Here is a 17,912-nt window from a genome sequence, read left to right on the forward strand (position 1 = left end):
ATTGCTCATCATACCAGACATCCTAAGTTTTCTCAACTGTATGAGGCAATAAAGGTGCTTCATTGCCTTCAACAGTAGGTCTGTATGCACAGCCTAGCACAGATTGTCCAGTTTTGATTTTTTGGAAACTCCCCACTGTTCTTAACTGAGTTTTGAAAAAATCAGCAGTGAGCTGTTAGGACATTTGGGGATGTAAACCTTGTTGCAGCTATGGTTTGTGTTATGTATCTTTAAGGTTGCAATGACAGTGTCTAGTGAAAAAATCTGCCCAAGGTTAGTCTGCTTAGTCAACTGGACCGTTTTAATCACTGTTTTAATCATATAGAATCTTTCTGTCCTGGACTGTGCACCAACATGCCACTGTGATGTTTCCAGTCATCATGTTTTCTTTTGCTCCTCTGTAAAAATCGCTGAGAATTTGGCTCTGGAATGTATCCTTCTTAAGTTTCCGCAAGTACAGCCTTTTCTGTGCATGTCCTGCACTTTCTTTTCCAAAGATTGGAGTTGAGGCATTGCAGCTTCACACTTAAAACTGGTATTGTCTTTAAACCTCAGTCTTTTCTTTAAATAGTTTCTCATTTGTTCACATTCCAGCAACGCAAAATCAAATCATAATTACTCTTCTTAATTGAAGTAGTTTTATCACCTCAAACCATACTTAAACAATGCCCCACTCCCGCATGCACCACCCACCCACACACACACCCACACACACACCCACACACACCCACACACACACCCACCTACCCACCCACCCACACAACACACACACCCACCCACACACACACCCAACCACACACACAAACACACACCCACCCACACACCCACCCACCCACACACCCACACACCCACCCACCCACACACACACCCACCCACACACACACACCCACACACACACACATTGTATAGGTCCTACTGGTGTTGTTTGCACAATATTTCTGCAGCTATTTTTTTATATTATGGTAAATCCAATTGGCAAAATGGAACTGTATCAGCCAAATGCAGGTTAATTATCTCAGGGTCAACCATTTCACAAAGAGCTTGTTGAACGCTCACAACACATTGCAATTGTATATACAAATGATTTTCTTAGCCCCATTAATTTGCTAATGAGTGGGCATGTTGGCAGTCATTAAGATGACCTCCCATTTTTCACAGGTTGTATTTGTGCCATTTTAAACAAGTCAGGACTAACTTGGCTGTGTTCTATTGTGTTCTGTTCCTGTGTTAATAAGGCTACTTTTTTAAATTTCATGCCTGATATGTTTATTTTGTGAACACTGTATTTGAAACAGCGTTTAACTTTGATTACATACATAATTAAATGAGATGAAAGTCTTTTATCACGGCATATATGCATATTTGTATGTAAATTATTCAAAGTTTACCAAGAGATTATTTCATCATATCATAGAAATAATACATTAAGAATTGGATTAAGCAGTTTCCAGATGATGCACAGATGAACCATCAGAAAGTTTTTCCAAAGGTTATATTTCCAGGTGTCAACAGAGCTGTCAGACTAGCTGTTTGACTAGCTTGAGATAAATTGGCCTCATAAGAAGGTGCAGAAGCCTATTGATGCGAGGAACCAAAGTTAATGGAATTGATTGTGGATACTGTGTTTGCTTTCTGCAGGGACTCCGGTGAATCGGATTCCTATCATGGCCAAGCAGGTGTTGGATCTCTACATGCTCTACAAGCTCGTCACCGAAAAAGGCGGCTTAGTGGAAGTCATCAATAAGAAAATATGGCGTGAGATCACCAAAGGCCTTAACCTCCCTACCTCCATTACAAGCGCAGCTTTTACTCTCCGAACACAGTGAGTAGAGCTGATAACCCCCAATTATTGATAACCTGTTCTCACATTCCTCTCCTGACACCATGCCAGCCACACATTACAGATGTTACTACGTCACTTCTGTTCCAAACCATGATGTTTTTTTTAAAACCTAAGCAAGAAGTATTTGTCTTGCCCAACCAAGACAACCTAAACCAAGTACTTTTGTTGCCTAACCTTAACCAAATAGTTTTCTTGTCAAAATGTAACCAAATGGGAGGAAAACAAGGACTTTTTTTTGTGGGTGAGGTTGAGGTTATGAAAAACATGTTTAACTATTTGATTCATGTAGTCTTTGTTCCAGTGCGAGGACAGTGAAAGTCTGTGCATCCATCATGCAGCAGTATTTATATTTTTATCAGGGATTAGACTGACTGCTTCAATTGCCAAAATGATTTTGACACACTGGTGTCCCCCACCCTGAGATATCATTTAAAAATTGAGGTTTGATTCATGAACACAATGTGTTTATTGAAGTTAAGGCCTAACCAGGGACAGGGGTTGCAAATTAGTCTTGACTAGAAACCTGTATGCATGGTATCTATTTTATATTCTATATGAAACAATGTACAATGTATTTGTCCCTGCTCAATAAACTTCTAAATAAAAAATAAATTAATAAATTAATAAGTTTTGTTATGGTGAACTCGGCCTGCATTATGATTAGGACTCATAATGTGGATATACAGTGTAACAACAGTGTGAGAGCTTTTAATGGCTTATTTCCAGGCTGAGATAATCAATACAATCCACATGTGCAGGACGTTAAGATGCACCAGGTGGAGAAGGCAGTGTGAAGTCATGGGGTGCACAGTGTGCCCCCACAGCACAGTCATGTTCACTGCAGCGATTATACACAAAACAATATGGAAACTGAAATCATACTTGGTGATATAAGTACAGTACTCATTCTTTAATGATATTTTTAGATGCATGTGTGAGATGCATTATTGTGTAGAATAATGTCTTTCACATTTAAGTACTACAATCTAGTTCACACCCTCACCATCTGCGTTGCCAATTTCTCTTGCCTCCGTAATGTACGCACGCATGTGTCATAGTTTCCGTAAAGTTAAACACAATTCCATATCAAGTATTTTTTTTATAAATCCCAATCTTTGCCTAGAAAGTGGCATATGCAAATTTCAAACCCGTTTTTGTGCGTACACAAGCTATATAAATGAGGCCCCAAGCAGGGTACACCCTGGATAAATCGGCAGTTCATTACAGGGCTGACATACAGGGACAAACACTCAATCACACCCACATTCACTACGAACAATTTAGAGACACTGTACCATCAAAATGATTTTAAAGCTGTTACTTAAAGCTCTGGTCTACGATCTGAGAAAGGTTTGAAAAAAGCATCCCCCCCCACACGCACCCCTCCCCTCTGTGCTCCTTAACCCCTCCCCTCCGAGCTCGTATCGCTCTCCCCTCGGAGTCCCGCGACACACCCCCTCCGGCTACAAGCTTTTTTTTTTTCTCTTCAACGAACTTTATACCTCCCGCAACAAGCACTAAGAGCAACAAACCGGCAGAAACCAAATACAGCCCAGCTTTGAATGCGGAGTAACGATGTCGGATTCACAGATAAAGTTATTACAATGCACGTTGAAACTCACGTAAATCTTGTAAGTCATTACAATGTCCACAGCTAAGCTCCACAGCCAAGCTAGCGTAACGTCATTAGCATGCTACAGCTACGTTACCTTACAGCTACGTAATCAGCTACAACAGCTAAGTTAGCCACTTCTAAAAGTTACTGAGGGCCAAGAGACTAACAGATGCTGCCGCCAGCTTTCATCACAACGATCGCTTCCACATTGTGGCTGAAAAAAAAAACCTGTGTGTGTCCCAGGTGCTGTTCGGTGCTACTCAGACTTGTTGTTAGCTTACAATGCTAGCATAGAGGCTAACGTCTCCGTCGAACAAGTAAACAAGTGTTGACAACACTGCAGAGACAGACACGTCTAATAACACAGAAACAAACTAACGGCAGCTTTCACAGTCATAAGCAGCATCGGCATGAAAGTTATCTGTGTCACAACATCCACAATAGAGACGAAGGTTACCTGCTCAACAGAAACGCCGCTGTATCAGCACCGGGTCCATATCTTCACGGACCTTTCGCCACCGTTCAAACGATGACCCGATGTTTATTCCGTTTCGAGCCCTCTTTGTTTCACATGTCCGGTTTGTGTCTTTTCAGTGACAGACTTTCTTCTTTTGACTCTTTGTCAGTGGGGCGAGCAGAGGCAGCTGAACAGCTCAGGCCAAAACAAACCTCTTGTCCGCTTGTAGTTTCAAATGCGGAAGTGGGTCGGGACCAGACGTGAGCAGGAGCAGGAGAGTGAGCGAGGATTGGATCGGAAAATTGATCCAATAGGAGCCATCCGGGCCGGATGGTTCCTATTGGTCAATTTCTTTTCAGTTTTACAGACACTAGAGAGAATGGATTTTTTTGGTTCCTTTTACTCTCCACATTGTGTAGGTGGTACTATTGGGTCATAACCACCATCTAAATGATGTTATTAATAATAACAAATCTTTCAAATCGTAGACCATAGCTTTAAGGTTAAAAAGTTACACAGTTTAAACTTGCCTAACAGAAGCTTATTTGATTACACTTTGTCCCACTAGGGACTCCCCACAGTCATCTTTATTTCCTACAGCAGCTATATACTGTATGTGTGGCCTTTGTGGATGGCTAGAGTCTTCTGTTGTTAGATTGGACTATGTTTGCACATGATTCCTTTCTACAAAAGCCCATTGTTTAATAGTTATGTAGAATATCATATTCAATATTTTTTAATTTAATTAAATATTTGTCATCAGGTTGAATTGTTTTAACCTTGCAACTTCTAATACCACTTTTAGACCAAAATTATCATGTTTATGCAGGTTGTTCTTCAAATTCCTTCAAGTCAAAATTGTGTTTTTCCATATATTTTTTCTCACATTCCTAGGAGACGCGTTTTTTTTCCCCCTTTGTGTGTCTCAATCATCAGGTACGCGCTGGAAAGGGAGGGAACAGTAGAACCCAGCAGATCATATACCTCATCAGAATACATCCAGAAGATGTTTTAAAAAGACATAATCAATAACATTCTGAATTTTCTGGAGCTGTTAACAAAGTTGCTAAGGAGTTAGGACTCTCTATTCAGACTCACACATGACCACCTGGGTGCTGGGTTTCTATCACAGAAACTGAGACTAAATGCTGATTATACACATATACAAGTGTAAGACCAGGTGTTAGCGGGTGTTAATAGGTGTTTATGTGCAGTGACAAAGGGGTATTAGAGGTACAAATGTATCTCCTAGGGGTGAAAAAATATATTGATTAATTTCAGTATCGCTATACTTTTTTTCCCAATTCTTCGATTCTTTGACTCCTGGGAATGCCCACTAACGTGCCAAAGGAAGGTAGCATTGTGACCGCAACAAAACAATTTTTACAAATCCATTTTAATTCACATGCTTAGCATAGTGACGTGTGCATATTTTTAGGCATATACAGTTTTGCAAAGATGGCACCCAGTCAAACTAATCATCTAGCGTATAAGCAAAAAAAGTTTTCTAGCTTCCGAGTTTACCCCCTGGTTATGCGGTCCACTGAATATGTGCAGTAGAATTTCCCCCGCTGGCACTGCCTGCAAGTTCCCGCTCAGCCCATAGATTTTACATTGTGATGACATCACAGATTTTAAAATCACTTTTCTCAGCTCAAGGAAAGTTTTACAAATAGAAAAACTCCAGCGATCAAAAAGTCATAATGGAAAGGGTCATAATTGAGCTTGTTTGCAGTTGTAGGTGTCCTGTCAATCCTTTAGGGTTAGGATTACTAACTACTGGTAACTTATGGTTAATTAATAGTTAAGTGATGTGTCAAGTAATCATTTACTAATGATGTTCATGTTAGTTTAGGTTTTAATTCATACATTACTTAATAGTTAGTAAAAATAACAAGGACATATCTGTTACAATTTGTGAGGTTTTTATTGTTAAGTTGGACCCAAAAGCGGACACCATCAATCCTAAAAACAACCAGGAAGTGTAAAACCCAAAAATATGAAGTAGCATCACAAAAACTCAAACACAGTACACAGTATAAATACACAGTACATAATACACATACACAGTACATAGTAGAAATACACAGTTCACAGTATAAATACAGACTGCAGCTTGTTCTTCATGTGCAGTTGTTTGTTAAACAAGTAACAGACAGAAAATCACAGGCGCAGTTTGAACTTTGAGGTTGTGGCTTCACAAAAAAATCCAGAAGAAGTTTAATGTGTTTAACAAAAGCTTCATTTGTATGAAAATAAATAATCAGGATATCAGCAGGTGCATCACATCCTGACATGTCCAATGAGAGATAAAACTATGAGAATGAAACAGGAACTGAACTTAAACCACAAAACCAGACAGCAAAGCAGATGCAGATCCAGCTGTTAGAGTTTTTCCAGAGATCAGAAAAAATAAAGTGATCATCCAGCTTCAAAGATATTTAAACAGATATAAAGGACAGGATTGGTTATAATGTAGGGGACAGACAGCAGCTGAAATAATGCAGAGTACTAACTGCAAAATAAATCTGATCTTTATTTTAACCCTCCCATGAATCAAGTTAATCACAGTATAATTTCCAAGTGTAGGTCTAAACTATATTCACTATAACTTTAATCACGTAAATGTTTGAACTGATTACACTTAAACTGCAGACACACATTTGATTTTGTCACGTGTGATGCAGATCACAGGTAGGCCTATATCTATGGACACCGCAGGAAATCTGTGTGTTGGGCGGTCCAGGTCCAAAACTAAACATTGTGATTAATATCAGATGGGCTGCTGGTGGGTGAAATAATACATGTCATTAATGAAGAAAACATTACATTACCTGCACTATAATAAAACGATATACGTGTGCGTCTCTCTGTTAACAGAGCTGTGTGCAATTATGCACGTGGCACATCAGTTTAACTTCTAACTGTTGATTAGTTGCTTATCTCGACAAGTTTTAGTTCTGTGTAATGATTCATATATATTCAGATAATGGCATTTTTGGCATAAATTGATCTGATGTCTCTACAGCTGTTAAAGCTTACTGACAGCTGATCCAGCTGTGATCAGCTGCAGTTGTCCCTCTGTCTTCATGTATGTCTATCAAATAAAGCTTTATTCACTTTCAGTACTCACACTTATTTGTTATCCGTCTTACTCTCATCTACGTTTGTACATACGTCTTAACCTCTATCTCCAAAGGGGTTGTCCAATTCGGTAGTTGGCACTAGAAATGCAGTTCTGAAAGTGCAGCCTCCGCAACTACAGCTATAAGCTACTCCAGCAGTAAGTGAAGAAAGAGTGTTGCCTTCCAGTTAATTTGGCTTGATACAGCTCTTGTGGGTCATTCATTTGGAATATTTTAGGATTGCCTCTCTGTGGAATAAGAGTTTTGGGATACTTCTTTGAATCATAATTGTGTTCTACAGAAGTAATTTACTGAGCAACACATTGTTGCTGTATAAAGTTAAGGATTATTCTCAGCTATTCTTTTGACTCTGTGGCTTTGTGAGTAACCCTTTAATATGAGATTGCTGCAAGTGAAATGTTAAGAAGTGGAAACACATCAAAACAACAAACAGTATACAGAGGTAATAGAATGGCTCCAACTGAAATGATAAAAATCACCTTTACACGTGCATTATGTAACTGTATGAACAAAATGCTTCAAGTGGCCCCACGTGTGGAGGGGTCCTTGATTTGGTCAGATTATTTTTTAGAAATTTAAATACAAATTCATTGACCTCTATTGGTCCGTGGGGTAATAAACAAACAAAACAGCACTGATTGGGCAGACATGGGTCACCTCATCCAATCAAGCTCATCGATTCGATTTGACCTACCTACATCACCGGCCGTTACCTGTCAACCAAAGTTTTGCAGTGGCAAAATGTCTGACAAAAAACCCAGCGGGGCACAGAAGCGAAAAGTGCAGCGGGAGAAAGAAAAAAGGGACATAGAACTATTAGTGAAAATTCCCAAATTAACGGGATATTTTAAGGCTGCTGGTTGTCGGGGTCAAGACGATGCGGAGGTGGAGGACATTGACCGCGACCACCACGGCTCGTCATCTTCTCAAGCTAGGAGGGTGAGACAGCGGGCACATCCACTACAGAGCCATCGGACACATTGGCTTTGACCTCCAGTGTCCCGGGAGTTAGCCACAATATGCTAGCCTCAGCTAATCCCTCCATGAGTTAGGGCTTTGACATCGAACTTCGGTATTCGAATATAATTCGAATATTAAAAAAAAAAAGATATTCGAACGAATATCGGGCAGCTTCTAAATATTCGAACCTATAATAAGCATTATTTTTGGTAAATGTGTTTGCCTGAAAACGTAGTTTTCAATCCAGATTCGAGGCTTTTTTCAGCCTGTTTTGTGAAACGCGAGCTCATGAGCATTGATCACCTGGGGCTTCTGTACGTTATCACGTCGTTAGCGCCTGACGCCTGTTTACACTCTTTCACAGAAAAACAATGGCGGAGCAAAAGGCTGCGAGTGCGGAAGGAGAACTATACACGCCGGAAAATTTAAGGAGTAATGTGTGGCGCTTCTTTGGTTTCCTGAAACAAGGAAAAATAATGAGAAAGGACAAAGTTATTTGTAAAATATGTAAGACTAAACTTATCGACCACTCCACGACCAGCAACTTGAGAGCCCACCTGTCAACACTTTTCTGTCTATTGATTGATACACTGCCCTCTGGTGGACAGAACATAGAACAACAGAAAAACGACTTTCTTTTGATACTAATATAGGTCTTACTGGAGGCATTTAATGATCAAAATATTATCAATAAATATTCGAATATATTCGAATATTAATATTAATAAACAAACGAAGTTCGAATATGATTTTTTGGGCAAATGTCAAAGCCCTACCATGAGTGCATCACCTGTTGCTGCAGAGAGTGCACAAGATGCCAGCAATCCTGCTAATATTACCTGGAGCTCGGATCCTGCGTGCTGGGAGAAAATTGATGAAGATATGAGGAAATACTGGATTAAGAGGGGGCCCACACAAAAAATAGCCTAGGGGCCCATGACTACCTTAATCCTCCAATATCTAATAATAAATATATATATATATATATATATATATATATATATATATATACATATATATATATATGCATATATATATATAATAAGTATTTAGAAAAGAAAATCTATCAACCACGGTGGAAGTTGACCTGAATTTTTTACCCTTACCCTAAGCTAACATTCATCCTGTATATGACAGGTACCAATTTCAGGAGTGTTTATTTTAGAACTGGTGCTTAGTGTCCTTTTAGACAGCTGTGTGGCTGTCCTTTTCTCAACAAAGCTGTCTGTCTGATATCCAACTTCTCTGGTGATCTGCATCATGTCACACTGGCACTCTCTCTCTCTTGTGTTTGGAAGGGACTATTTTGTAACAGATAACAGTTGAAATTACTTGTCTGCTGAGTCAAACATACTGATGCATACGAGCAAAAGACTGTATACTATAAACGATACTCCATGACAAAACTGGATACCAAAGTGATGACTACAAACTTTACAATAACACGTAACCACCCTCCCTTTTCCATTGTGGGGTATAAAAACAGCAGAGGAGTAGTTTTGAATTGACTGAAACATTTATACTGCATGCATAAAATTAGATGACAATTAAGTAATGTTAATGTATGTGTCCTTTTCATTGTTGTTATTGTCAATAAACTATTAACTACTACATGAATTAACACCTTAAATAACAGGAACACCACTAGTAAATGATAACTTGACAAATCAGTTAATGATTACTGGATACATAAGTTAACCATTGATTGATATCAATTAATTTGTAAATTGTGTTACGCTTGAAACCAAGACAGGTGAAACTGGAAATTTGACTTTTTTCAGGTAAACACATTCAATTATTTCATTGTAAAAGTATGTAATTTGAATCATGATTTCATTATGAGACAGTTTCTTCCACCCTGCAAAAATCGATTGATAATTGATTGACAACATGTGATAAAGTGAAAGTGACTAAAAGACGGTGTAAATCATTGAATTCTCCTTCTTCTGTGTAGGTATATGAAGTACCTCTACCCATACGAATGTGAAAGACGAGGATTCAGCTCTCCCGGTGAGCTTCAAGCAGCTATCGACAGCAACCGGCGAGAAGGCCGTCGGCAGAATTACGGTTCCACCGTCTTCGATTACTCTCCTGTGGGCACACCTACCCTCCTGTCCTCACCAAAGATACAGATGTCCCACCTATCTATGGCCACTCACAATGGTAGCCATATCTCCCAGACACCTGTCATCAAGAAAGGTAACATAAGAAAATACAACATGCAATTTTAAGACATGACAAAATAAAGTAAGACAATGCCACAAAGTCAGATATAGTTTACCTTAAGTATAGAGAGAAGTACTGTAAATTTCATCACATTTCAGTTAGACACCTTCCTATTGGTGCAACAGAAGCCACAACAGTATTAACAGTTTTAATAATTGAGATATGAATATTAATAATACTAGAAGTATATAATAATAATGCAACCTGCGAGACGTGAGAGCACAGAGACTCTGGGGAAGAAGCCAAGTCAGTAACATTTATTAATGAGACATGAATGTGTCCAGATAGAGAGAAAGAGAGAGGAGCTCAGTGCATCATAGGAAATCCTCCGGCAGTCTATACCGATGGCAGCACAGCTAAGAGCCTGTCCAGGACCTAACTATAAGCTTTATCAAAAAGGAAAGTTTTAAGTCTGCTCTTAAACATAGAGAGGACTGTCTGCCTCCTGAACCGACACTGGAAGATGGTTCCACAGGAGAGATGCTTGATGTCTGAATGCTCTGCCTCTCAGTATACTTTTGGAGAATCTAGAAACCACAAGTAACCCTGCATCCTGAGAGTGTGGCGTTTGATTGAGGTAATGGTGTACTATTGGGTCTTTTAGATATGCTGGTGCCTAGATATGCTAGGTGGAAGAAGCCAGCCCTTGACATTTGTTTGCACTGCACAACAGCAGTTTCAATTCAGTCATTCAAGTCTACTTTGAATTAAGCCACTGTTAGCTAATCCCTACACTTCCTGCACAGAGGTATCATATTATAAGCCTTTAAGTGGTTTAGTTGATATAATGCCTCCCTTTCACTGATTGTATCTTTCAAATCAAAACACAATCAAAAAACTGCCAAGTCGAAGCCATTGAAAACTATTAGAGATTAACATTCATCCTGTTAAAAAGAAAAACTTTAAGGCAGCAGAATGAGTATAACATGGCTATGAAGATGTACTGATGGAATTTTACTGTATACAAATGAATTGTAAAATGTGTAATATTGGTAATTATATAATATATTATTATATTATCTTGTTAATGACAAGATAATACATGACAAGAATGGCCAGAGAGTACTAGGGGAGAGTAATAAAATATTTACTTTACTTTCAAATTTGGGGGAACCAACCCCAACATTGGATTGTAGTACCTTTACCTTTTCACTAAACACAAATATGGAAGACAAGCATGCAGTTGGTTTGATGAAACATAATCTGTTGGCAGAGAATAATATAGGTAAGAGTTAATTTTGGTCATTGTGCAATTAGCAGGCCAAGTCCTAAATAAACAAATCATTTTTCCACAACTCCAAAGGTATGATTTATTTGCTCCTCATGAACATGGTCAAAGAAAAGATCAATATCTGTTTACTACAGGTATTATAGAACATGACCTGAGTGGTGCTACAATTTCCCTTTGCTGCCCATGTTAAAAAGATATGTCTTCATGACTTTTTGTGTGATGTCCACACAAAAGGTTCAGTGCTATCCAAATTTAACAAGAAATTGTGTTCTATATGATACATGGAATATGGAGTTGGATGCAGTTCAGTGCATGTGCACAAGGAAATTCCTAACCATTAGAAGAATAAGTGTGTCAAAATGACCTGGTGGGTTAGTTATCTTGCAATTTTATTGTAACAAAAAGTTTTCATCATTTCACATTGCAGATAAACTTCAAAAGCCTTGTTTCGGATATCAGACCATTTTACTTTTATATTTTTTAAGAACTTGTAGTTTTTGTATTACGCCGACAAGCTTCCATAAGTAGGTATCTCAATATAATCTTGGATTCTTCAACTGTATTATGGATAACACATCCAAGATCAGTAGTGTGACCATTTTTGTCACCAAGATTACAGCAAGACCTGATACATGCATGTATTGCATTATTTTCAGTTTTTTACTCCTGAAGTACAGCAGCCTGGTCAATAGCCTTTGGCTTTAAAGTTTGACGCTGTAGTTACCCCTCTAGTGTCATTTGAAGCACCGCTCTAGTGCAGTACTATAAAAAGCAACAAAGTCCAAGTCAGGAGGTGGGTGGGGTGGTTGTTTCGCTGTTCTAGGGTTGATTTGTTTTTAATTTATGTAACATAAGTATTACGTCACTTCTTAACATGTGTTAAGGTCTTAACAGGTCTTAACATAACATTCAAAGCATTCAGCACGCTTTTTTGAAAGTGTAACTGGCCATTGTAGATAACGTATTATTGCTAACTTGACCACAGAGCCTTTCATTTTGAAGTCTAACTGGACAATGAGTATAGTGTATAAGTGCTAACTTGACTACAGAGTCCTTCACATCCAAAACTGACACTAGAAGGGTAGATGGGTAGAATATTTTAAAGCATAAGGGCACTCACCACGCTGCCAAATTTGAGTTGGGAGTTGTTGGTTATTTTTTAGCTCAGAAAATATTTGATATCACAAATTGATTGAACTGATTCACCATGGCAAAAAGCAGTGTTAAAGAGCTAGCAGAAATGTTTACAGCCACAGAACAGTGCTTGCTTTTGGAAACCTACAAAGAGTTTAAACATCTAATGGCCAAAAAAAGGGGAGAGACAGACAGAGGGAGAGAGGGAGGAGGGACAAAGACAGAGGGAGAGGGAAAGACAGAGAGAGGGAGACAGACAGGGATGGGGGGAACATGGAGATGTACACACGCCACAACAATAATAACAGCTATAATAACTGAAATATGAATATTAATTATACCCATAAAATTACTATAGTCTAAATGATGATGATGGTCAAGCAGGACTGCAACAGCAGGGCCAGCCACTATCCATGGCAACCTGCAAAACGCGAAAGCACGAAGACCGGGGAAGAAGCCAAGTTACTAATGTGCATTAATGAGACATGAATGTGTACAGATAGACAGGAAGAGAGAGGTGCTCAATGCATCATGGGTAGTCCCCTTGTACTGTTCTCCTAACAGCAAGCTAAACCCTTCAGCATTTCACCTCCAAGGAACAGTCTTTAGTTGTGATTGGCAGGATTTTAATGCAGAAATGGTGAAAACTGAAACAACAAAGGATACATACACAAATCAAATTCGTTCAATATTTATATTACAAAATAAATACTATGACTACAACAAATGTACTCACTGCCAATGCCACGTGAAGAGAAAGCCACACTGGATGCGGAGGGATTGCTTTCCCCTTCATGCAGACCAAACTAGCATAAACTCAGGTCTAGCATGTGTTTTTTACATCACTTCCTTATGCTATCAAAATAAAAGCTTGCATTTAAAAATAAAACAACAAACATTTCAATGTTACACCACACCCCTGGTCTAAGCCTATTGCAGTATAGCTAAGGGCCTATTCAGGCCCTAACTATAAGCCTTAGCAATAAAGAAGTCTGCCTCCTCGCATTGACACTGGAAGATGGTTCCACAGGAGAGGATTTTAATGGCTAAAGACTATGCATACCATTCTACCTTTGGAGACTCTAGGAACCACAAGTAACCCTTCATCCTGGGAGCGCACTGTTTGAGTGGGGTAGTAGGGCACTGTGGTTTCCACCGGCTGCGCCAAGGCAAGTTTCAGCAGTGTCCCAGAAGCGGCTCTCCCCGCCAAGTCTTTATTTGTCCAAAGCGGACCACGGCCAAGTCAATTAACACAGAGCTGATTGAGTCAGACAGGAAGTCAGGCAGGTGAACGGTATACTGCATCCAGTAACTTTTCAAAATAAAAGACAGTGACGGGACTCGGGATGTACAGCACCACAAACATCAGGCAGGCATGACTCTGCTTCTGAAACGCTCCCAGTGGGAAATGACGTTGTGTGGAGGACAGAACAAAACAGCAGCGCACACGCCAGTTAACAAAAACATGCCCAATGGGATCAAGGTTTAAGGCTGCATTCACACCAAATCCAGTGGTGCGGCAAAACACCGCAGGCTTGTGTGACGGTATGGGAGTGTCAGTCAATTTACGTAAGCTGGACTGTGGTGTGACGTCAAGTTGGGATCTTAAGCCCTCCCCCAATCCAGAAGGTGGCAGTATTGTTCCAAAAAGCCATTTGGGCCACCCCCATAACAGACAGAAAATGGAAGACGAACAGCTTTGGACCTGGCACGATTGGAAGAGGTGTGCTTCGCCTTGCATAATCAAGAAATCCAGGAATGTGAGAGGGCCGTCTATAACCAAAACTAAACAAAATAATCCACAAAAAGTCAGTAAAGTCATGGTCTCTGTGTTGTTCTTCATTGTGCTGTGATTGTGCTACGTCGTGATGATGGCCAAGTGTGAGTGCGCCCTAAAAGTCATGGTTTAGATCAGGGATGGGGAACCTCCGGCCTCCGGGCCATATACGGCCCGCGAGACTGTTCGGTCCGGCCCGCGAGGCAATCCATAAGTGCACCCACAAACAATTAATTCAGTAAAAATTATTTCAAATGTGAAATTAAATGCCCCCGGGGCTGGTGTCTGTCTTTCCGGGCCATGATCAAGGTCATTGAACACAACATCAGCGTAACTGTCATCGCGTGTGATCGCAGGTGACGACAACGAGAGGAGACTAGCGTTGTCTAAAGCCTAGTTTATGCTTCTGCGTCGCGGCGACGGCATAGCTACGTCGTCGACCCTACGCCGTCATTGAGCATTCGAAGTTCTGCATCGAGGGAACGCGTTGTTCTGCAATTCACCGCCAAGCCGCTTGTACAACAAAAACTTTAAAAATGGCGGTGACGTTATACTGTTGACCGGAAAAGCAACTGCCGGAAATGACGTTCTGAGCGGACCAATCACAGTCCTTGCTGTTCGCGTCTCGACGCGTCGACGTGACGCGTAGTCAGGATTTTTTGGAGGCGCATGTCAGGCTACGGCGCAGGGTCCGCGTAGGGGTCTGTGTCGACGACGTAGCTACGCCGTCGCCGCGACGCAGAAGCATAAATCAGGCTTAACACGGAACATGGCTACTAAAAAAAAGAAAAGTTGATGTGGAGTGTCGCTCTTTCCAGGACAAATGGACTTTGAATTCTTCTTTGTGGACATGAGAGGCAAGCCCGTGTGCCTGGTGTGTGGGGACGTGCTGGCCGTGATGAAAAAGGCAAACCTTGAGCGTCGTTACATCGCAAAACATGCTCAACTGGATGCCTTGAAAGGACAAGCTCTCCGACGGAGTTTGAGGGACTAGGACAGTGTGACCCAGGCTAGCTTCGTGGTCAGTAGCTAATTTAGTAATAACCTTATATGAGACAACTCAGATCTGTCATTTTCAAGTGATTTAAAGCTTATTTGTCCCAGAGGGGCAATTGCAGACTCATGAAGAGTAGTACAATTAAAAAGAAGTTAATGTTGGACTTTTCAGATAGCTGTATTTTTTAATATCACATCAGAATGCTCTGAAATGATTTGAGGTACATTATAAGGTTGTCTACTATCAATCTGAGGTGAAATTGTTCAGTAGAAACAGGGAGTTTTCTTTCAATAGCAGACTGAATTCAGGGGGAATATAACTCAGATATTTCATTTTCAAGTGATTTAAAGCTGATATATGACATTTTAGAGGGCTGAATTTTTTTAATTTCATGATTTGAGGTACATTATAAGGTTATTTACTGCTTAAACTACTAAGCATCAGTGAATATAAAACCAACAGGAACAGATTATTAAAAAATAAATTGGATTAAAACAATAAGATACACTGAGATGGATAAAATTGGCTAAAACATTAATTAATGGTCATGATATTTATGTTATTGCAATTAAGTTAAAAAGGCCATAAAAATATGCTGTGAGCTGCTTACCTTAAAATAAAATTTCATGGCCCCTTAGGGATGGTATGAACATTGAAATGGCCCTCGATAGGAAAAAGGTTCCACACCCCTGGTTTAGATGAAAAAATTATTGAAGTTAGCTGGTGAAGGTCAATGAGAGAAAAGAAGTCTAGATATATATCTGGTTATACAGCTGTTTCAAAGCTTTCTGTGTTAGAGGCTAAATTGGTACCATCTGAGGTCACACAGTGATGAATTTCATTGCCAATAAGTACAATTTTAGCATTCAAGGAGCCTATAAAATTATTACTGCTGAGTGTAATAGGAATACAAGGCTCAATAAAGCTAAGACTCTCTGTCAGCCTGGCTACAGTGCTGAAAAAAAAAACAGGGGTTCTTATTTTCTCTGACATTTTTATGCTGCTCTGGCAACATGGAGGGCTTTCTTATACGTTTTTCTTATACGTTCTAAGGATTTCTAGCCAGACCAAACAAGATTTTTCCAGTTTGGTGGAACCCCATTTCCTTTTAAATTTCCCCCATGTCTGCTTTAATATGCATCAAGCTTAGAAATATTTGCCTAGTGGTGTGTAGTCCAGTAATAGGAATTTAAAAGTTATTAAATAAGGGTCTGGTAAAAGAGGATATTGTGAGAAAACTATTCAATGTTCAATTTCAATGCCATATACCAGAACAAGGTCGAGGGTGTGGTCAAAACAGTGAGTGGGTTTATGCACACATTAACTGAAGCCAGTTGAATCTAATAATGACATGAATGCAATACCAAGTCTATCATTATCAATGTCCACATGAATATTAAAATAACCCACAATGATTACTTTATCTAAGGACTTCAAAATAAGGACCAGGAGCGCGGCACATTATAAAAAAAGGATTGTTTTCTAGGTCCGGTGTGAAAGACGGGAAGAATAAGGACTGATTAATAGGCTTGAGTAAAATATGGCTGCAACTCCACTTCCTCGGCCAGTGTCTCGAGGAATGTGAGTATTAATATGACTGGGAGGAGTGAATTCATTAAGGCTGACATATTCTTCATTACACAGCCAGGTTTCAGTAAGATAGAATAAATTAATATTATGATCTGATATTAAAACATTTACTAAAACAGCTTTGTATGATAGCAATCTAATGTTTATTTTAACAGTTGTGGTGTTGATTTTTATTAGGTTTTTATGTAAAACTTCTCTTATTTTAATTGATTTAAGTGGTCGGGGGACAAACTCTCACTGGAGTTTTGGGTGTATAACTGCTCTAATAGAAGCGGAGAGGAGTGCATAGGACTGCAGCTCTGCCTCCAGGTCTCAGCTCTGGGTTTTCATGGCTTTGTTCTACTAATAAACTCTGTTAGACTTTAGTTAGATATGAGAGCTGTCTCTTCTAAGGTTTTCGCCAGGAAGTTATTATATACCAATTATATACAAAGCCCATATTGTTTGTTTGACACCAACTCGACAGCCAGCGGTTGAATGATGACATGCAGCTAAACATGTCAGCACTGGTCAGATTTGGCAGGGGCCAAGAGAAAACTACGGAGTCCAATATTGTTTTTGCAAATCTTCAGACCGACTCAACATTAATTTAGTGACATCTGAGGTATAGAAACCTACCCTATCTGTCTATCATATACTTAGCCAACAGTTTCAATTTGATTCAGTGTAGCCTGCTCTGACTTTTCTCATTGATATCTTTCATAATTTCAGAAGTATTCCCCTTTTTCTGCAAATTTTTGCCGATAAAAATGAATGGCGGAATATTTAAAAAATCACGAATTCTCACACTTTTTCACATTTTTTAAAAGTATTTTCAACTCTTAACCACTAATTCATGCTTTCAGCTTCAAACTTTGAAATGTTCCACATCTTGTCTACATTCAAGCTATAATTCATCTTTCAAATCCCATTAAAACTAAATAAAATTATAGCTGC

At 39.5% G+C, this 17,912-nt stretch overlaps 1 protein-coding gene across 1 annotated transcript in view; it reads left to right on the top strand.

Annotated features, from left to right (window-relative positions):
• arid3c (AT rich interactive domain 3C (BRIGHT-like)) overlaps positions 1–17,912 on the top strand; it is a gene marked incomplete at its 5' end in the record, with an annotated part of 146,514 nt that overhangs the window by 78,546 nt on the left and 50,056 nt on the right. Inside the window, 2 exons of the mRNA XM_084359346.1 lie at positions 1,639–1,822; positions 9,976–10,220. Of these exons, the coding sequence (XP_084215472.1) occupies positions 1,639–1,822; positions 9,976–10,220 (429 nt within the window). The remainder of the gene's footprint in view (positions 1–1,638; positions 1,823–9,975; positions 10,221–17,912) is intronic.

The sequence above is a fragment of the Pagrus pagrus genome (genome assembly GCF_965226575.1).
Source record: "Pagrus pagrus genome assembly, chromosome: 8".
NCBI lineage: Eukaryota > Metazoa > Chordata > Actinopteri > Spariformes > Sparidae > Pagrus > Pagrus pagrus.